Source organism: Rhinatrema bivittatum, unplaced genomic scaffold, assembly GCF_901001135.1.
Source record: "Rhinatrema bivittatum unplaced genomic scaffold, aRhiBiv1.1, whole genome shotgun sequence".
NCBI lineage: Eukaryota > Metazoa > Chordata > Amphibia > Gymnophiona > Rhinatrematidae > Rhinatrema > Rhinatrema bivittatum.
Genome location: NW_021820701.1, coordinates 239,398 through 261,158, shown reverse-complemented (window position 1 = coordinate 261,158; position 21,761 = coordinate 239,398). Strand labels below are relative to the sequence as shown.

At 44.3% G+C, this 21,761-nt stretch overlaps 1 protein-coding gene across 3 annotated transcripts in view; it reads left to right on the top strand.

The window, feature by feature from the left end:
* Positions 1-1,218: 1,218 nt before the first annotated feature.
* The window catches only part of LOC115081973 (lymphokine-activated killer T-cell-originated protein kinase-like), a 144,007-nt gene continuing 123,464 nt past the window's right edge, over positions 1,219-21,761 (top strand). Inside the window, exons 1-2 of one of the 3 annotated variants that reach the window (XM_029586212.1) lie at positions 1,219-1,397; positions 12,446-12,531. In XM_029586212.1, the coding sequence (XP_029442072.1) occupies positions 12,474-12,531 (58 nt within the window). In that variant the 5' untranslated portion in view covers positions 1,219-1,397; positions 12,446-12,473. The remainder of the gene's footprint in view (positions 1,398-12,445; positions 12,532-21,761) is intronic. The other 2 variants (XM_029586211.1, XM_029586210.1) reach the window with 2 other exon arrangements.

Sequence of the window (21,761 nt, the reverse complement as noted above, 5' to 3'; positions counted from 1 at the left end):
TGCGAGTTTGTTCCGAGATAAAACATTTGCACTTAAAATAGGTGAAGCTTTTTTGTTCACAATTATATTTGCATTTGTTACTGGTGATACTTACAAAGATTTTGATTGTTGAAGAAATTAAAGGGAAAAAAAATGCTTGCATTTAAGTACTGCAGAGTGCCAGGAAAAACATATACTAGAATAGCAGAACACCTGCAATCTAAAATGCACCAGAAGTTCAAAAAAGGCCTCCCATTGGACTAGAAAGACGAGAAGGACTTGAAAGTAGCCTCCCATCAGCCCAATGTAAGAGAAGTCAACCAACTCTCACCCAAGCTGATAAGGAGGCAGCCATCTGGTGGCCCTGCGACACACTAATGTATTGCAATACACTTGTTGAGAACCACTGCACTAGTATAAAGTAGGCCTATAAAAGAGCCCTCTATGCAAATAGAGATTTATTGCTACAACCATCTGATAGGCAGTCTCTTCAATACCTAATATGTGTTTTTCCATATACCACCCATATGCAGGAAATACAACAAATCATCTTAAAACATCGGAATGTGTTGTCACTCCATGAGGTCTTTAAGGATAGGCCCATATTTGCAAAAATTAGATGGCAAAAGCTCAGAGATAGGCTGGTACATAATAGAGGATTGAGGGAGACATCTAGAGATAATATAAAGTGAGGACAATTTGTATGCGGATCCTATGTGGTCTAGAAACATGATGCAGATTCAGATTTTCCAACATCCAACTTTGCCCATCAAACATGTTTTAAAAGGCCATTTCCCTTGTAACACAAAACAAGTAGTGTATGCAATTTCTTGCCCTTGTAAGAAAATGTATATTGGGCACACTACATTAGAAATAAAGACAATTATTATTTAGCATAAATCATTCATCAGAACTAAAAAGCAGGGTACTCCTCTAGTTAAACATTGGTTTAATCATAATATAGATCTATTACAGTTTTGTGTAATATATCAGATGACACTTTCTTCAGAAGGAAACTTACCAGTACTATTACAACAAAAAGAGCAACAGTTTATTTTTAGGTGGCACTAATATTAGGTTCACCCTAATAGTCTGAATAGAGCTATTGACTGGGAAGCGCTGGTTTAATAAAGTTGGTTTGGTTGAAAGGGGCGGGAGGACCTGGAGATGGTCTGAATAGAGCTATTGACTAGGAAGCGCTGGTTTAATAAAGTTGGTTTGGTTGAAAGGGGCGGGAGGAGCTGGAGATGGTCTGAATAGAGCTATTGACTGGGAAGCGCTGGTTTAATAAAGTTGGTTTTGTTGAAAGGAGCGGGAGTAGCTGGAGAAAAAAAACAGGTCGTTTGTAGTTTGAATGGTAACTGCGTACCAGCTTTGCGTTCAGTGTGGCACTGCACGCTGACAGTTTGCAAGAACAGGTATGTTTTCTGGGTCAGAACAGGGGTAAAAGTATTTGTGAAGAGATTTTTGTTAGGTATAAATTAATTTTAATTTTGGTAAGGCTGTTGTAAAACTTTTATTTGCTTTGTGGAGCAAGATTTGTTGAGAACGTTTCGGCAGCCTGCTGACACTTTGAAAGAACAGATCGAGCGTCATAGAGAATGTTTGAAATGGGCACATTACTAGCCAGTTTATACGGCGTTTAGTGGTGTGAACGTGAGAATGGGAGCCCTTGCTGAGATGTGAGAGAAGCAGAGCAAGACACACACGGATTTTTTAGAGGCTGCAGCATCCGCTGGAGACATTAACATTAGCTGGGGCCCAAACAGAGGCAGAACAATGTACATATTGATTGTTTAGAGCAGTGGTTCTCAACAGGTGTGTTGCAGGGCCAACAGATAGCTGCCTCCTTATCAGTCTGGATGAGAGTTGATTGACTTCTTACATTGGGCCTGATGGGAGGCTACTCTGGCTTTCTTCTCTTCTTTCTAGCCCAATGGGAGGCTGTTTCCTCCTCCATCCAGATCAGAGCGAGACATTGCCAGGTCCTGCTGTTCTGGTCCTGATGGGATGCAAACTTTATCTTCTGCTGAGTCTGGGAGTGATGCTGCTGATAATCTCTTCACCCTGTGGAGGATGGGAGAAAGGAGGTTGGGGATGCTGGGAAGATAAAGTTGTTGGGGCTGCTGAGCAGGAAGGGGTGGGAAATGGGGTCTGGGTAGCTAGACAGGCAGGGAGATGGGATGAAGGGGGTAGGGAGAGTCAAGCAGGGGAGAGAGGGACCACAGGGAAGATGATGTGGGAGGTCAGGAATGCTGGGCAGGGATATGAACGTGAGTGGATGTTTGAAAGGGAGTAAGGGCTGGATTTTAAAACATATGCACATGTACGCCCGATTTTATAACAGGTGCGTGCATGTTATAAAATCCAGGGTCTGCGCGTGCAAATGGGTGCACCTTGCGCACGCCGAGCCCTATCTGAGCCGTGCTGCCTTCCCCTGTTCCCTCCCAGGCCGCTCCGAAATCGGAGCGGCCTCGTAGGGAACTTCCTTACCCCCCCCCTTCCTTTCCCTCCCCTCCCCTCCCTTCCCTTGTCCTTTCCCCCCTACCTTTGATGCTTTCTTTTTTTTTATTTCAAAACTTACTTTAGCCCTGGGGCTAAAGTAAGTTGAGTGCGCCAGCTGAGCGGCCGTGCAGAGGCCTCTGGCCAAGCCCCTTCCCCTGCCCTGCCCCTTTTACAAGTGTCGCCGGGCCTTTTGAAAATCCTGACCTTATTGGGGAAAACTGAAGGATGATGGAGATATGGGAGTGACAGGAGGTGCAAGAGCCATAATATGTCCGTTTTGGGAATGTGCATTTCTTTTCTCTTTGTACTTTGCTTAGTGTAGGAGGATATGTATTTGTTTCTAGTTCTCCAGTATTGCACTGCATGCAGAGTGACTTTTTGAGGTTTCCATTCCAGTTTTTGTCTCCACGTTTGTAATTTGTGGTCTTTTATTCTGTCGTTTGTGAAGGTCGGTTCTGTTTGTTTGACTGAGGTGAGGTATTTTATTAGTAGGTAGGGATTTGTATCAATCTTCTTTGTTGTGTTTTCTCATTCTCAGTAGGACATGCATTGGTGCTGCACTGCTGCCTTTTCATAGGAATGGCTATTGCTGTTTGAGTTCTTGGAATTAGTGTTGCAACGGTATGGAAGGTTTGCTACACATGTGCTGAATTTTTTTTTTTTTTTGAGTTTTGTATTTTACAATGCACCTGGTAGTATGGGAATTTGTGTTTCTGTTAACTGAGACAGCATCAGAATCGGAATATCTTTTTTTTATATAGCAAATTGAAATATCCTAGTTCTGCTCTGCATCCATTGTTTGCAGATGGATGCTGGTTCCTGAGGATGCAGAGTATATGTTTACATTTAGCCCCATGATGATCGTGTTCAGTGTGTCACGTCTGTAAGCATTATCTGCCATGTGTGTCCCAATAGAAAAAAGGTTGAGAACCACTGGTTTAGAGGCAACAGATCACAAGATAGCCGACGCAGTGTCTTTGTTTGAGAAGAGAATGTTCAACACCACATGTGCATTAAAATGCATTATTTAAAATTTCCCGTGAAGAAGTCTTAATAGAAGGTGAAACAAGGGCCTTTGATGGGGTATTTTGAAGAGACACTGGCCTGTACAAAGTTGAGGGTGTTTTGAAGATATGGAGCTCTGTACAAAGTTGAGTAAATAAGTTGGTGGATCTAAGAGACTGTTTGAGCTGGGATGGGGTGGGGGTTGTCACAGGTAGCTCAGCCCCTTTTAATGGTCAGATACTTTTTCAGTATCTACATTTCAAGAATATTGAACTAATATGTACTCCTAGAGGTAACCTGGGTCTCTTTCCAGGCTATACAAACACCTGCTCAGCTGAGGCCAGGCACCTAGTGTGCCTGGCATGAAAATAAAAAAAAAATAAAAATTAAAAACCAAAACAAAAGCTAAATCAATAAAAGTTCTACCCTGCACTTCTTGAGCAGTCAGCAGCAGAGAAAAAGGAAGAATTGGGGATGCCATTACCCTGGCATGGAGAGGCTTTGAGGTTGCCCTTGCTTGTCTAAGGCACGACCCTGAGAGGCTCATGGTAGGATGGGCAAAGGTGTCTTACTGTCCTCATGCAGACCAGCTATGCTGCAGGACTGCCCGCTGCCCAACCAGGGAAGGCATGGGGAGAATAAAGGGGCCACCCTAAATGTGCAGTGTGAGTGCATAAACTGAGGGGAGGGGAAGAGAGCACTCAATCTACTGCCCACCGGGCACAAACTGTGGTTCGGAAGAGGACCTTGCATTCTGGGGGACTTAGCCCAGTCAGTTCATCTCCCCTGGTCCCCCTAGCTATCTCCTTAGCGATACTCAGGAGGAAGGTGATATGATGATCTTTTGCTTGTGTGGGGCCCCTTCCCACTGCGGGCCCATATACAAGGAGATGGGGATGAAGTTTAGCCAAAAGCACAGCAGAAGGGAAAAGAGGAAGGAGAAGGAGTAAGATGAGGACAGCACAAACCAAAATGAAAAAGGTTGTCCTGTTGTCCACGAAAGGGAAAAGAGGGTGTCCTTCTGAGAAAATCGAGATAAAAACCTGCTGGTGGCCACAGCATTGAACATCAGTTCTGGCTTTGGTTCCTGGTATACCTGGGAGTCAGCTCTGAGTAGAACAACTCCCAGCAGGTACCATCCTCGCCCCCCAACACATCCCGCCCAAGGTGTGTCGGGAGGCGAGGACGAGGCATGCACGGAGTGGACTACTAGTATGTAGAGCTTCTTTTGCTGAATGGTGCGGAAGAGCTCTGGGGCTATTTCCCACATCCTGCTAAGACTTTGGGCTCAGGGAGGCTGAGACCAAGAGGGTTCCACCTGTGGCAGCCTTGGCCCTATAAGCAGGACCGGGGGCTGGGGGTGCAGGTGGACGGGGACCCCCTGGCTGAGAGTGATCCTCTGACCATCTGGATGAACCGTCCTTTCATAGCAGATCGTTGTCACTCAGGATTCGACCAACTGATGTTCCATGGTCTGATCTCTCAGCTTCTCCACACCCAGAGAGAAGGGATCTGGAAGAGAAGTTTGCCTGGAGAGTGCATCACCAAGTTAACCAGGTATCTGATCACATCCAGGCCTTAAAAATTTCACGATAGAAGACCAGCAGCTGCGAGAGGAAATGGGCATGATCTCTTGCTTCAGTGATAAACAGCTGCTAGTCGTACTGCGGTTCAGGCAGTGGATGCTATCACAGAGTGAGGTCTGGAGGCGGAAGGTGTGTTTCTTACTCTTCAGGCACATTACACATTCAGCTGCCCTTTCTTAGGGGGAGATTCAGGACACTTGCAGAAACCCAATGTTTCCTGCCCGCCCAGAAAAAATCCAGGTTTTTCGGGGTTTGGGCAAGAAATTCCAGGGTCAGGCTCAGAGCAGTGAGGTGGTGCCACAGCATACTGCTCACCAGCTGGTTCACCACTAAGACCCTTCCACAGTAAGAAACTAATCACAGCAAACCTCTCCACGAGCTTAGGCAATCCTCATCCCTCTCTCTAAGTTCCAGCCAGTTGATGGAGGCTGAAGCTTCCATGATGGACAGATGGACCCCAAGTACTTTAGGGTCTCCCTGCCCCATGAGAAATTCTCAAACTGGCAAGGGAGGGTGTTCCCCCCCCCCCCCCCCCTTTTTGTCCTGTGAGAAGGCTTACATCCTGTCCAAGTCAGTTGGGTCCTAAGCCATGAGATGTATGTCTGCGAAGGCCAAAAGGGTCACCACCAAGTTGCACTAGCCCACTGAACCGCCTGCATAGCATGCACAGGAACAACTTGATGGCTAGCACATACAGCTGTCCTGAAAGAATAATCCTTGACACACTCCCTGCCCAAATGTCGGAGGTGTTGCCAAGGACCAGTTCACTTTAACCAGGCACTCCATGCTCAAGTGTAGGAAGGGGAGAAGACCCACAAAATGGGGGCTGAACCCAGATGCCTGCAGGGTTCCTATGAGGTAATTGTGATCCACCCTATCAAAGGCCTTCTCTTGATCGAGAGACAAAAGGGCCAACGATAGGCCAGACCTACTAGCTGGGTGAATTAAGTCCCAGAACAAAAAATATTATAAAAAATAGTCTAGCCTGGGATGTGTAGGTCTGGCTGGATGGATCACCTCTGCTGGCATAGATGCCAGCTGCAAGGAGAGCACATTGGCTAGGATCTTATAGTCTGTGGAGAGCAGGGAGACCAGTCACTAGTTCCTTATGTCTTGTGGATCTCCCCCTTAGGTAAGAGGGTCAACACCGCACAATGGCAAGATAGGGCTTCGGCCAGGACTCGCTGGAGATCAGGTCCCAGCATGTCAAAAAAAAAAAAGTGACTAAAAAATTCATTCTGTAGTCAACCTGTCAGTGCCAGGAATTTCCCACATAGCATCCAGCTGAGGGCTTTCGTGATGTCCGCCAGACCCAGGGGATCAGCCAGCCAGTCTTTGAAGTCCTTGCTGACTATGGGAAGCCCTTCCCACAGGGCCTGGCAGGCATCTGGATTGACCGGGTCCAGGGAAAAGAGCCGAGTAAAACTCCCAAACTCTGGCCCTGAACTTTCCTGGTTCCATGAAGAGGGTCCAATCCGCAGATAACAAGCTAGTTAAGTTTCGTTTTCCCTCTCCTCTTGTCCAGCCCGTAGAAGAAATGCGAGCCATGATCCATCTCTCTCCTAGGAGTTGCATCTGTGACTGCACGTATGCCCCCTTTCTCACTAATCCTCGAGGATTCTGAGGGTACGCCTTTTCTCATACTAGAGACGCAGGCCCTGTGCTTGGACCCCTGCATTGGGGAAGTGTTTTTCTAGATCGAGCACTTCCCCTGAGAGCTGCTTGATAGTTGCCACTTCTCCCTGTTCATGGCAGATGACCTTGAGGTGGATTTTCCCCACACTCCACCACTGACCGACTGAGGTAAAGTCTGCCTCCCGACAGTACCAGTTAACCCAGAAATCTTGTACTTTTGCCAAAATGTATTAAAGTGCCAGTGAGTGGCCCTTGGCTCAGCAGGATTGAATGTTACCCTCACGGCCACTAAGTTGTGGTCTGAGAGGGGTGCCACTTCTACAGTGCACAAAGTAGCTCGAGGTAACCAGTGTGAAAAATACCACCATCGATCCAAGACCAATATATGAGTCTCCGCCCCACCCATCCATGGGTGAAGCTGGAAGCTGCTCCCATGTGCTGCTCACACCAGACATCAACCAAGAAGAGATGGACCTTTGCAGGAGTCTGATTGCTCTCTTGGCCATTTCAGTCAAGAGAGCTGAGGGTGCAGTTGAAATCACCCCCCCCCCCCCCCCCCCCCCCCCCCCCCAAGAGCTGTCTCCTCCTCGGTGTCCATGTCCTCATGGAAAGTTGATAGATGGCGAAAGAATGTCACTTTGTTAGCTGTGTTCGGAGCGTGCACATTCATGCAGTTAACAGTGCAGCCCCAAATCTGCAGCTGCGCATGTAACGTTCTGCCCGGCACAGTGACTCTATAATTGACCACCTCGGCCTGTAGGGAATGCGAAACCAAGCTGGTGACCCTGCCACTGCACTAGAAATGTGGCTGAAGGCCATCTTGCCGCCCCACCCCAGATGCCAGACAGCTTAAGCATCTGGAGTGGTGTGGGTCACCTGTTAAAAGGCTATTGAGTACATTGGTGTTAGTAGAGCTATCCTCTCTCAAAATATGTTCGGGCACATGCTTGGTCAGTCCCATCACAGGACCTCCAGAAGCATGCATGACTAAGCCTCATCACATTGACAGAGACAAACTTCTACACTCGCTGGACTGTAAAAGAGCATTAACTTATTATAAACGGCGAACTCATTCTCTATCCAGACCTTCTCAACTATTCCTCTCCTTCAATCCAAATAACCTGGGTCAACCCGTCTCGAAAAGAACCATAGCGGATTGGTTATCCCAATGCATTGAATTCTGTTATAACAAACGTTCCACTAAATTAAACAACAAGCCTAAAGCGCACCAGATACATGCCACAGCAGCATCTGTTGCCCACTTACGAAAGGTTCCGCTACTGGACATATGCAAAGCGGCAACTTGGTCTTCCCTTCATACCTTCACATCACACTACTTTATTGAAAAACAAGTATCTTCAGATGCAGCACTGGGTTCAGCAGTCTTGTCAACCCTTGATAATCGATGAGACTGTCTACTCTGCCTAAGGGTTGGTGTCCTGAATTTAAAAGCCATACTACATGGACATAACCTGGAAGCTTGGGACTCCCAGACAGCATGGCTAATTCAGCCCTGCTATGGAAGGGAAAAAGCAAGTTTGCTTACTGTAAGCGGTGTTTCCGTAGATAGCAAGATGAATTAGCCATGCGATCCCTCCCACCTCCCTAGACAGTCTAAGACTATTCAACTACTTTTATCATACATCTCGCTTGGCTACAAAGAGACTGAGGAGAAAATGGAATCATGCAGGAAGATGACCGCGCAGCCGCAAAGAGTTAAAACTCTGTCACTACCTAAGAAAAACTCCGCCTACTCCGGTCACGTGCACGCTCCCAGACAGCATGACTAATTCATCCTGTTATCTATGGAAACACCGTTTACGGTAAGCAAACTTGCTTTTATGGTGCAGCAGATGCTACCATAAGTAGCTTGTTAGGCAGACTGGATGGACCGTTTCGTCTTTTTTTTTGCCATCATTACTATGGTATTGCTATTTTTAAATCATGCAGCAGTCTTATATGTTTAAATATTAAGTCACTTTATTGATTTCCAACAGAGATATATATAGAATCATTATTGTGTAACAAATATAACAATGATAAAGAAAGATACATCATCAAGAAATATCCTACACTATATAGTACGATCGATTAGTTCACCATAACAGTATTTATAAACACAAACAGTTACTTCATCATCTCACTAGTAGCTTCACATCGGAAGTCCCCAGTACGATCGAGCAGGAGCCTCGGTGTTATGGGAAAAAACCCTGGGCAGCACATCCGCTCCACAGGTGAGACTTCTGCGGGTCCTTGGGAATCCCCGATCTTTATTGTGCTGTATAAACAAGTGTGTGTGCGAAGAGAGGGCAGATGTTAATCTAGGCAGGAGCAAGTTTCAGCCACCTGATGTTGGCTAGACGTCCAGTGGCATGGGAAACCCTCCCTTGCCTGCGGCAACATTCCCACCTGTATACACAGCATGCAACTCTGGGTGACCTTACTTTGAGACCTTGAAACATTATAGCACATTAACACTTTATCTTACACTATGGCTGCTGAATTTTGAGCATTTCCATAGGGACTTGTCGTTTTGCCCCAGTGCAGCTCTTTGCAGTCCTTTGTATGCAGAAGATAACATTACAAGCTTGCTGTCTTGCTGAAGCGGGCCGCTTATCTTTCCTGTCATTGTCCATGCACATGTGTGTTCCTCCATAGCATCATTGCCAGTTGTTTTTTTTCCTGAGCTGCCTCTCAAAGCCCCACCTTCCCCCAGCTTTCACCTTATTCACTCAGGGCCTGAGCCTTCTACTTTTATTCAGTTGATATCAAATCACTAAGATTAACATAAAAATATCAATTGTTCTTCAAATCCCTCCCATCCTCTTTTCTTTCACAAACTGAATCTTGGTGCTAGCAATATTATACAGTTTACGCAGTAGGATTTATTGGGGGGGGGGCCTAGCATGGAGGAACAATTGCCTCACCAGCAGTACTGCATAATAAACTACATCATTAAATAGTGGATGTGGGGTGGTGCCGAGGGTATTTAGCCCAACCTACATATAGAATTCTTCCTGCACAATGTGGAAGAAAGTTGCACAGTTGGATATGAAACAGAGTGATCTGAAACATATTTTGTTAGTTGTACAAGTGGTACACAATACCTTAAAAGACAAGGTCTCAATTTTTGCTCACTAAATGCAACAATACTCATTTCATTCTTATAATTCTTCTTTAATTAATGTATTAATTTCCTCAACCATAAAAATACCATATTAAACAATCATCAAATATTCAAATATTTTAAAACCACCAACCATTCATTCATCCCGATTCATACTGCACAACAATCATACACACCCCGACCCTATAAACCTTAAACATGTTCAATCAATTTCTCAAACTGTATTTTCTCATTGCTGTCATTAATCAAAAAGTGCTCTAAGCCCTAGGGCCACGTAAACATTTATTGCCATCGTGTCTGCACTTGCATGACATCATTGTCATTCCTAATGTTCTCTTTGTTCGTATCGCCTGCATCAGCAATACTCTGCTTTCTTGTCGATTATACATCAAGGTCCATTTCTTTTTCCTATGCAGGAATTGTACTACTTTTGTATAAAGTTGTACAAGTGGGCCTGCTCCTCTCCTTTTTGGTTGGGCAGGAGGGTAGGAAGAGACAGGCAGTTGTTTCTGCGCCATACTCTTCCCATTCACCCTCAGGATTCATCTGCTTCCCTCAGGTTGGAATCATTGTTTCATAACAACGTTATTCCCAGACAGCCCATATTTGGAACAGTGATTTTAAAGAGACTGAAGGAGGAAGGGGAAGAAATCCAGCAAGCAGTCCATGCCGTCATCCTCAAGGAAATACAAAGATAGCACATAGGTTGTAAATATTACTGCACACAATATTTTACATTTTCGGAAACCATAAGACTTGCCATACTGGGTCAGACCAAAGGTCCGTTAAGCCCAGTATCCTGTTTCCAACTGAGGCCAATCCAGGTCACAAGTACCTGGCAGGATCCCAAAGGATAGATGTATTCCAAGGTGCTTATCCCAAGAATAAGCAGTGGATTTAATAATGGTTAATGGACTTTTCCTCCAGGAACTTATCAAAACTTTCTTTTCTTTTCTTTTTTTTTTTTTTTAAATGCAGCTACACTAATGGCTTCCACCACATCCTCTGGCAACAAATTCCAGAGCTTAATTATGCATTGAATAAAAATAATAATTTCTATTATTAGTTTTAAATGTATTACCTAGTAACATCGTTGTGTGTACCCTGGTGTTTACTCTTTTGAAAAGTACAAAGAACTGATTAACATTTACTCGTTCCATTCCGCTCATTATTTTATAGATCTCGTATCATATCTCCCCTCAGGAGCCTCTTATCCAAATTGAAGAGTATAACCTTTCATCATAGGAGAATTGTTCCGTCATTTTGCTCGCCCTTCACAGTACCCTTTCTAATTCTGCTATATCTTTTTTTGAGATGTGGTGACCAGAACTGCACACAATATTCAAGATGAGGTTGCACAATGGAGCGATACAGAGGCATTATGATATTCTTTTTTATTCTCCATTCCTTTCCTAATAATCCATAGCATTCCATTTGCTTTCCTGGCTGATGCTGCACTGTCACTGAGCAGATGATTTCAATGTATTTTCAACAATGACCCCTAGATCCTTTTTCTGAGTGGTGACTCCTAATATGGCTACACAATGCAAGGTTCCACAAATTGGGTTACTCTTCCCCAAGTGAATTCCACATATTTTATGTCAAAATAACACAGTATAATAACTGAGTAATTTTATTACAAAACTGAAATATTACTCAAAGTGCAGAATTGTGTGTGATTTTGCCACAGAATTTGTCTAGGAGTATTGTGGACCACCTAAATGGCCAGAATGTCTCTGCGCTTATGTTGATGGGGCTGGCTATTGGTATAGGGGTTCCTGGCAGATATAAAGATGATATATATATCCTTGGTATCTCTCTCTCTCACTGACAAATAGAGCACACTCATAATGTTCAGGACACAAATCAGACTCTGGCTTCAGAGGAGGAGAATGTGATTCAGTGCACTGCTGCTCTTCTGCCATCTTGATTATCAGCAGGTGGAATTGGGTCCGAGAAGAAAAGGAAGACCTGAGGGGAAGAGAGTCCCTTTAAAAATAACTGCTGAAAGAAAAGAACTTCTTTGGAAATTTGTATGCAATTTTGTTTGTTTGTTTTGTTTTTTTTGATGAATTGTTTCAAGTTTGAAAGCCCTTCTGACTTTGCCATGTCCACAGTTAAGCATACTAATTTCATATGTACTGATTCTTATCAGGAGCTCGTGCAGACATCTCCAAATTGCATGGCAAATATGAATTCAGCATAGACAACTGAAGTGTGAAGGAAAAAAGTGTAAATTATAACAAAAATATTCGATCCAAAAATGAAAGGGGGTGGGGTGTAGGAATAAGACCACAAGAGGTACACAGCAGAACCAAGAAACTAGTAAAGATTCACATTTGGATATTTTTGTTAGAAATCCGGTTATAAGCTTTGACTCATTATTCCGTACAGGCTTTTAGTGGAAAAGCTGAATGTAGTTATAAGTCCAGTGTGAGAAGTGTACCTTGAAGGTATTTTGTTTCTCTTGAAATCATGTTTTATATGCCTGTAAGCATACTTTTATTTGTTGATTCATAATTTTAAATTTTCCCAAACAAGTGAAGTCCTTTCTTTAAACCATATGTGAATGTTTTTGATTATCATAGTACTTTTTTTTTCTTTACAGGACTAGGATTTGACTGCTGTAAGCCACAATGGATGGAGCAAAAGGTTTCAAAACACCTTGTAAGCAGGATGAGAGAAGAAAATCTGGTAAATTAATGTTTAAAACATAAGCATACCCAAACAGAACTTATCCAAAAAAAAAGGTTTTTTTTGGATAAGAAAACAGGAAACAGAGGAGGATTAAATGGTCAATTTTCTCAGTGGAAAAGGGTAAACAGTGGAGTGCCTCAGGGATCTGTACTTGGACCGCTGCTTTTCAATATATTTATAAATGATCTGGAAAGGAATACGACGAGTGAGGTTATCAAATTTGCGGATGATACAAAATTATTCAGAGTAGTTAAATCACAAGCAGATTATGATACATTACAGGAGGATCTTGCAAGACTGGAAGATTGGGCATCCAAATGGCAGATGAAATTTAATGTGGACAAGTGCAAGGTATTGCATATAGGGAAAAATAACCCTTGCTATAGTTACATGATGTTAGGTTCCATATTAGGAGCTACCATCCAGGAAAAAGATCTAGGCATCATAGTGGATAATACTTTAAAATCGTCAGCTCAGTGTGCTGCAGCAGTCAAAAAAGCAAATAGAATGTTAGAAATTATTAGGAAGGGAATGGTTAATAGAACGGAAAATGTCATAATGCCTCTATCGCTCCATGGTGAAGCCCGCACCTTGAATACTGTGTACAATTCTGGTGGCTGCATCTCAAAAATGATATAGTTGTGATGGAGAAGGTACAGAGAAGGGCAACCAAAATGATAAAAGGGATGGAACAGCTCCCCTATGAGGAAAGGCTGAAGAGGTTAGGGCTGTTCAGCTTGAAGAGAAGGCTGAGGGGAGGATATGATAGAGGTCTTTAAGATCATGAGAGGTCTTGAACGAATAGATGTGAATCGGTTATTTACACTTTCGGATAATAGGAGGACTATTCCATAAAGTTAGCAAGTAGCACATTTAAGACTAATCGGAGAAAATTCTTTTTCATTCAACGCACAATTAAGCTCTGGAATTTGTTGCAGGAGGATGTGGTTAGTGCAGTTAGTATAGCTGGGTTCAAAAAAGGTTTGGATAAGTTCTTGGAGAAGTCAGTTAACTGCTGTTAACCAAGTTTACTTAGGGAATAGCCACTGCTATTAATTGCATCAGTAGCATGGGATCTTCTTAGTGTTTGGGTAATTGCCAGGTTCTTGTGGCCTGGTTTGGCCTCTGTTGGAAACAGGATGCTGGGCTTGATGGACCCTTGGTCTGACCCAGCATTGCAATTTATTATGTTTTTAAAGGATATCATTACACTATATAAAAACTGATCCTCACACTGAAAATAACTATACCAATAATATATGAATGAAAGACCATCATACCAGGCATTATCAGGTATTTGTATTCACATGCTTAGTCCATCTGTCTCATACATAATCATTTGTCTATTGAGTTTCTCATAATTTTTTTTTTTTATGCACTAAAATTTTTTATCAATTCTCAATGGTTGAAGGAAATCACAAAACAATTTTTATATTTTTTTGTCCTTATCATAGTAACAATACCAGTAGTTATAAAACATCTGCCTTTATAATGCCCCTTCAATTCGCCCGACATAGGACTGTATTTCAAACCAACAGTGGTTCTTCAGGAGAATGGTCCAATTCATAAATTCTTCACATGGCAGTGTCTCTTGCAATTACAAAATGGCAGTGGTAGGATATAGCTGCTATATATAGGCTGAGGCAATCAATTCCAGTTCTCCAGCTTCGGAGGGGCTGAAGAGGATGGAAGGCTCATAAGGATGTAGTTTCTAAGCAGGGATCTAGGACCATTTAGTGGCTGACCCAAGGGGCTCCACATATGAGACCAATAATTATGTATGAGGCTGATGGACTGAGCATGTGAATGTAAATACCTGATTATGAATGTTATGGTGGTCTTTCATTCATTTCATATTATTCATTTAGTTATTTTCAGTGCGAGGATCACTTTTAAACAGGCATTTTATAATTCTAAGGGTGTGATCTAAATTGCTAATATGGGGAAGTCCATCATATTGGCTATAAGTAACAGATTAAGCCAGCAGTCTTATTAAATACAGTTCACTGTTTCAATCTGTTGGCAATTCATTACCTGTTGCATAGTAATTTGTTTCAGCTGTTGTAAATGTAATTCTCTGCTCTTAAACTGGTATGAAGCTGTTGGCTTAGGATGTACAAATCTGGCTTCGGAGGTGCAAACCAATCTGGTTTTCAAGATAGCCACGTTGCGATTTAATTATACATATTTAGGACTTCTGTTTGTTTTAATAGATAAAACACTAGTTCAAAAAATAAACAAAGTAGGTGTTAGATAAACATTAGAAAAGCACCATTGCCTCCCCCCCCCAAAAAAAAAAAAAATCACCCTATGCCTTCCCTTTGCCTGCTTTGAACCCTTTACTCTGTTTTTGTACGTGTTCTTATGACTCTATAGACCACCTCCTCTCTCCTCCTGCAGTTTCTGCTGATCCTGACAGTGAGCATCAGAGCTAGGAGGAAAAAGACAGAATGATCAAAAGTGGAGGTTTTAAGAGTGGTGAGGGATGCGCTGTTGAAAGGGGGGGGGGGCCTGTGAAATAATTCAGAAAAAAACAACATCTTTTTATTGGCATAAAACTAAAATAGATTACAATTTATAAATGTCGGTGTTTATTTTTAAAGACCTAAAATCAGAATCTTTCATTTTCGTCCCACCAAACCAGTCCAAACACATGGGTTTTACTCCCTTTCCAGATCCAATATAGGGCGAAGGCCACCCGATTTCTTGGGTATGAGGAAATATGGGGAATAGAACCCTAAGTTCTGGGTTTTTGGGGAAATCAGTCCAATGGCTTTTTGTTTGTGAAGGAGAGCAATTTCTTCTCCTAGTTGTAACTGAGACCTCTGAATCTTTAGATTGGGAAGGTGAGGCAATGTGGGTTTTGTGGTAAATTGAAGCTGGTAACCCTGACGTACTATTTCCAAAACCCATTGATTGGATGTTATCTTCTCCCAGGCTGGTAGGCAAGAGTGGATCCTGCCAGGTGGTGTTAGGTGCTGTGGTGGTGGCTGTATTATTAAAAAGATGGCATTGACTTCATTGTGGTTGCTGGGTTGCCTGTCTCTGGTTCCGTGGTTTACCCCTGCGCTGAAGAGGGGTATGTTGTTGTTGTGGACGTTGGTAAGATGGATACGTCTGTGGACGGAAACATTGGTAAGACCTATAGGGTCTACGGGCATAGGATTGACGGCGATTAGATCCGAAATAACGGCGTGTGTTTGAGTAGGGAGGTTGTGATGTTAAGGATTGAACTGCTAATTTGCCCACTGTCTCTTGAAACCGATCTCCGAGCAGGTTGTTCCCTGTACATGGGAGGTTCGCCAGCTTTTTGTGCAAGTCTTTCCTGATAGTGCTAGATCATAGCCATGCCATCCTGCGGGCTGCTATGGCTGTTGCCGACACTCGAGAAGATGTTTCGAATCCCTCGTAAATTAAAAGCAGAAGGTGTCTAACACTCCTCCATGTCATGGAGAGGCGGTGGAGTCTGGTCTGCTGTCGAGGAAAGCATACCCTTTGTGGCTTGTATGCACTCGTATAAGTATTTTACCATATAGAATTGATGGTGCATAATTCTGGCATTCAACAGTGCGTTCTGGTACATTTTTCTCCCAAATTCATCTAAGCATTTGTTATCTTTGGTCGGTGGATATGAAGTATGCGTTTTTGATTTTTTGAATCGCTACATCGCAGACTCTACCACAATTGAAGCGTGTGGTAATCGTGGCATAGTGTAAGGTGATGTTTTCCCTTTACAAAACTCGATGTCAGTTTTTCTTGAAACCGCAGTGAGAGAATGAGGTGCTTCCCAGGATTTTTGTAAAACACTATGTAACACCTCTTGCGGTGGTAGAGATGTGGGTTCTCCTGGGACATCAAATATTTTGAGAAGACCTAAGGTCTCTGATTTAGGATCTGTCTCCTTTTAGACCACTAGGTGTAAGATGGTACTCAACTTTTCTAAGAATTTCGGGTATGAAAGGTCTTCTGGAGGGGGAGTATGGTTCCTGCGGTTGTTCCTGTGGGTCCGATGGGAATCCCGTAGATGATAATGGAGATATTTGTGGGGACATGGACTCTATGGGTGTGTCTTGCTTTGGAATTGGCGAAGCTGGTTGATCTGGTACTGGTGATGAAGGAGGTTTAACAGATGGTTCTCTAGAAAGATGAACACTCTGTTCTTGGGAGCTTGCAGATGGTTCGTTAGTCATCTTGAAAGATGATTCCAGGGTTTCATAGAAACCTGCTAAAGATTGAGATAATTGCCAAAATGCCTCTTTCGTTTGAAGAGGCATTTTGCCGAACGACCAGTTTGTTTTGGTAAGTGATGTGGTCTAGGTTCCACCTGGGTTGGTTGAGGTAGAGTACCTGGAACATCGTGTGTCTGTCTTATCCTGTCCTCTATAATCTTGGCAGAATTGTTTGAGGACGTAGATGCATTAGACGAAGTGACTTGTATAACTTCTCTATGTGATGAGGTTTTAGCACCTTTAACATGAGAAGAGATGGAAGTAGAGGGGCTGACATCCCACGCTCTACCTTTTTGTGCAACCTTTTTATGGTGTGAATGATGGAAATACTTATGGTGATGGCCTGGTACTGATCCTACGTGGACCTTATCTCTTGATGATGATAGTCTCCTATGTTTTGGTCGGGATCCTCTGGAGGATTGTGAAGTATCTGAGCGATGTGGCGTAGAATTGTGAGAGGTAGAACGAGATAAGTCTGGGGATTCATGCCATCGCTTTATCCCATGTCGTCTAGAATGTTTGGACTTATGTAATACTTGTCTTGGAAGACTTAGTATGTTCGCTCCTTCCCTTGGCGTCGGGCTCCTGGACGCCGTCGTGTATTCTTGTCCAGTGTGTACCGATGTTCACTCCGTAGGCGCCGACGTCTTTGGTGCCGTGGTGTGCGCCGACGTCTTTGGCGCCGTGACCTGTAACTGTGCCTTCGGCGCCGATGTTTCCGGCGCTGTCAGTTCTGTCTCCGTATACGTTAGCGCCTGCGCTGTTCTCTGCGCCTTGTGCAGCCGATCGTACAGCACCTTCTTTTTTAACAAGGCCGATCGATCCCGATGCCTTGGATCAGATCCCTGATCTGATGGCCTCAAACGTCGTGGCACCTCCTTACCTCCAGGCCTGGAGGGCTGAGGATCCCACAATGCTGCTCTTTTGTGTGAGGGAGCCGGTGCCATCGAGGGCCCAGATGAAGAATGAGCCTCCGATGGCTCCGAAGGGCTGATGAGTTCCCTCATTTTGTAGGCCCGCTGTCTCTGGGTCCTCAGGGAAATGCGGGCACAAAACTCACAATTTTTCTGGCTGTGATCGGCTCCGAGGCATCGGTCATGGCCATCCGTGACCGACATTACCTTGCCACATCTACAAGGTTTGAACCCGGATTTCTTCGACATCTTTTGTAGAAAAAACAAAAAATGCTGAGGAGAAGTCAGCTCCGTGTGCGATCCTGCGCGTGGAAAGAACAGACTGAGGAGCATCTGTTACTTTCCTGCGCGGGAACACACGCACAGCCGCAGAGAGCAAAAATCTAATCTCTGTTTGGTACAGCTCCGCCTCCCGGACCTGATTCTCAGATTCCATGACAGCATCGCTAATTCAGCCCTGCTATCAACAGGAAACACAGATCCGTCGAAAAACATTCCTCGTATTGTGTCAAGAGGTACAATTTAAGGGGGGGTATTTTATTTTACGATATTCCTGCAAATGCCTGGTTAGGTATTATAATGTTAATTATGTATTTTTTGAACCGGACCAACTTAAGTTGCTTTTGGAAGCTATATATATATATATATATATATATATATATATATCTGTATATAAATTGTAACGGGTTTCTCCGTGTTTCTTTTATTTTATTACTAATGTACCGCTCGATTTTCTTTTGGTCCCCCCCCCCCCCCCCCCCCAACACACACACACTTTTCCTAGTATTATATGGTTATATGGGATTGAAGGGTTGTTTTTCAAGATGATCTGTTAGATCTTGGCTATGTTTCTATTTACGATAACTTGTAGATCTCATTTTCTGATGCAAGATTCTTCTTGTTAATAATGTGAAATTGCATAAAAATAAAATAAAATTGGACAAACAATTACTTAATATTAAGCAACATGCCAATTAAATGTTTTACAGAAAACATTAAATTTGACCTTAGGAGCATTTGCTGCTTAATTGCAAAAGTGTGAAATTTTATTATTTGGCCCTTGGGAGTATTTACTGAATCAATTTTTTTGCAATTTATTTGAAGAGGTAGTGAATAGATAAATTTAACAAAATATATATATTTCTGTATTAACAAGCAGGGCTGAATTAGCTATGATACACCCTGTGGTGAATTTTGGAATAATTTTTGTCATGTGTATGAAATCGTGTGTGTGTATATACATATGTATACATGCACATATATAAATACACATTTTTAACTTGTGTATAATTTCCAAATGTGAACACTTCATTTCAGTACCTAAGATATCGCAGCTTTTTCTATCGATGAGCAGTATTTGAATTAGCCAACATGTGGATGATGTCACTTGACGGCATGCTGCCTTCTATCTTAGCTCAGAGCTTTTTCTCTACTGAGCATACGTTGAAGTTTCTGCACACGCATTGTCTTGTGAGTCTCTTTTTTGCCAAGCTTCTGCACAGACATATGCCTTTTTTCAGCCTTGGCAGCCATTCAACAGCAGTTTTCAGTGCTACCCCCCCCCCCCCCCCCAAAAAAAAAAACCAAACAAACAAACATTTAAGATCATGTCCAGCTCTAAGAAAGCAGCACTCAGCGCTTTCAAAGACTCTGTGTGTGTGTGTGTGTGTGTGTGTGTGGCAGAAAAATGTCCATCATTGATGGCCATGACATCTGCTATTGGTGTCTGGCATCAAATGTCGACGTATCTAATTGTTACTATTGTCGCCTGATGTCTCCAAAGATTCTGAGGTCCAGAGCCTGGAAAATGGAAGAGTTATGCAGGATGGTAAAGAGCTATATTTGGTCATCTTCCCGGATTGGAGCCTTTTCAACATGCAGTGGTGCTGAATTGAGCTGGAACACTTTCATGTGAGCTCCCCTTTTTTGGGTCAGGCCTTTGAGCCTGCCACCTTAATGGATTTGAGCAAAGTTCAGAAGTGCTCGGCGCAGGAGTTTGTAAGTCCTTCCAGGCCCCATAGTGCTTGAGGGCGCATAAGCATAATGCATCGGAGCTAGCGGCACAATTGGCATCATCGAGGTCAGGCTCCATTCTGTCGCATCCGGTTTCATCAGTGCATGGAGCCCTAGCACAATCGATGCACCAGCCCTTGGATCAGCTTACATAGCTATTTTCATATCAACTCATTGCTCCCCGGCTTAGTCGACACACTCAATGTAGTCAAAAAAACAGGAGGCCCCAAAGAGGATTTGCTTCACTTACATCCTGTTATCTCCAGAACAGTATTTTTGAGGCTTCTGGAGCAATGATTTCGCCTGGCAACACCAGATCAATTATGTTCAATGGTGCTGCTGGTTTCCATGCATCTGCCAGTCCAGTTGCGCCAGGAAGGGGCTTCCTCCTGGAGTCTAGAAGTAGTTTCTCAGCAAGATGAACCTATACTTGTTTCGGAAGATGACTTCCCCAGCTCCTGGTCAAAGTACACAACAGCTCAAAGACTGGTGGTAGAATTGAAGACTTTCATTGCCTTATTGGGCATAAGGAGAGTGCTCTTCATCCTCTCTTGTTCAGATTTGTTCCTTCAAGAGAGAGTCCACTCACCTCCATGTCGAGGAAGGTCCCATCAGAGATCCCAGAAGCATCTAATCCCTGTTCCTGAATATACCCAGATCAGTCCAGATAAGCGGGTTTTATTCATTCCTACCAGCAGATGGAGATAGAGAACAAAACTTTGGGCTCTGATATACAAGAGTGCCACCTGCACTCCCTCAGTATTTCTCTACCTCCAGCAGATGGTAGAGAAGCTAACCCTGCAGTCCTGACTGACTGGATATATTAAGGAAAATTGCTCCCCGAGGTGACAGGCTCCGGCACCAGTCCCTCGGGTTGAGCCGGGCGAACGGTGGGTTGGATGCTCCTGGCCAGCTTCAGCCCGCAACTCTGGGACCACTGAAAGCCAGTGGTCTGGTTCCCTCGATAGGCCCGAAGCCCCTTCGCCGGCCCAGGAGCAGGAAAGTACCCTTACTTTTGTTTTGTGCTTTCCTGTGTATCTGGTCCTTTAAGTTTAAAGTTTGGTTCTAAAAAAGAAAAAAAGTCACTGGCAGCTGTCTGCTTTTGCAACAGCAGACGCGAGTGAGCAGTCTGAGCGGCCTAGCAGGCAGACACCTTGTCGGGATCGTCAGGTGCAGGCCAGGCAGTAAGTGGGCTGATCGGGGGATTATTAGGAGGAGAGTGGTCCCGGGAGGGACAGTTTCACTCTGGTGGGGGCTGGCTGCACTCCCAATCGAGCCGCGCGTTTTTTCGGTCACGGCAGCGGCCTGTTCAGAGTGCTGGTGGGAAATAGTGCGGCAAGCATAGGCTTTGCCTGTTGTTTTTTTTTCTTTTTGCCTTTATTATTTGGTGCTTGCTATGACGGACAAGCAACTCAGGGAGACCTGTAGGGCCTGAGGCAGCCCGTCGGTCTGCCTGATTGACCTCCTCCTCTGCACGGAGTGTGCTGGAGGGGGGGGGGTGTGTCTGACAGGCAATCAAAGCAGCGGAGGAATCCACGGACTGTGGCAGTGGTGCTTGGATCACAGGAAGGAGTGGCTCTGGCTGCAGAAGCGGAGCCAGATAGGGGGCTTCCCCCCCCCCCCAGGGTTCTGGGGGGTCCCTGCCGCTCCTGTCTCCCATGATTCGACCAAGGAAAAAAGGTCCGGACATCTCTGGCCCTAGCAGCCCCAAGCACCCTTTGTGGTCCCCGGGGGGGTTTTCACCCGAATTTGTACTTTTGCTGCACGAAGCCTTCCTGGCTAAGCAGGCAGGTAAGTGCGGGGTCGCAGAAGGCCTGACGGGATTGGCAAAGCGGGGGAAGGTCCCCTCTAAAGGCTCCATGGGCCCGCGAATTCTACCTCCCGAGGGATGGCTAGCGCGATTTGGAATTGGACTCTGAAGACTGGGACGAGTCTAAGGAGGAGGAGGAGGTATCTTCTGAGGCCGATTGGGAGGGGGACCTGATTGGGGGTCTCCCTCTGGACCCAGGGGATGCTAAAATGGAACAGGAGACCTCGGACAGTCCAGAGGCTGAAGGCGATGATCCACAGG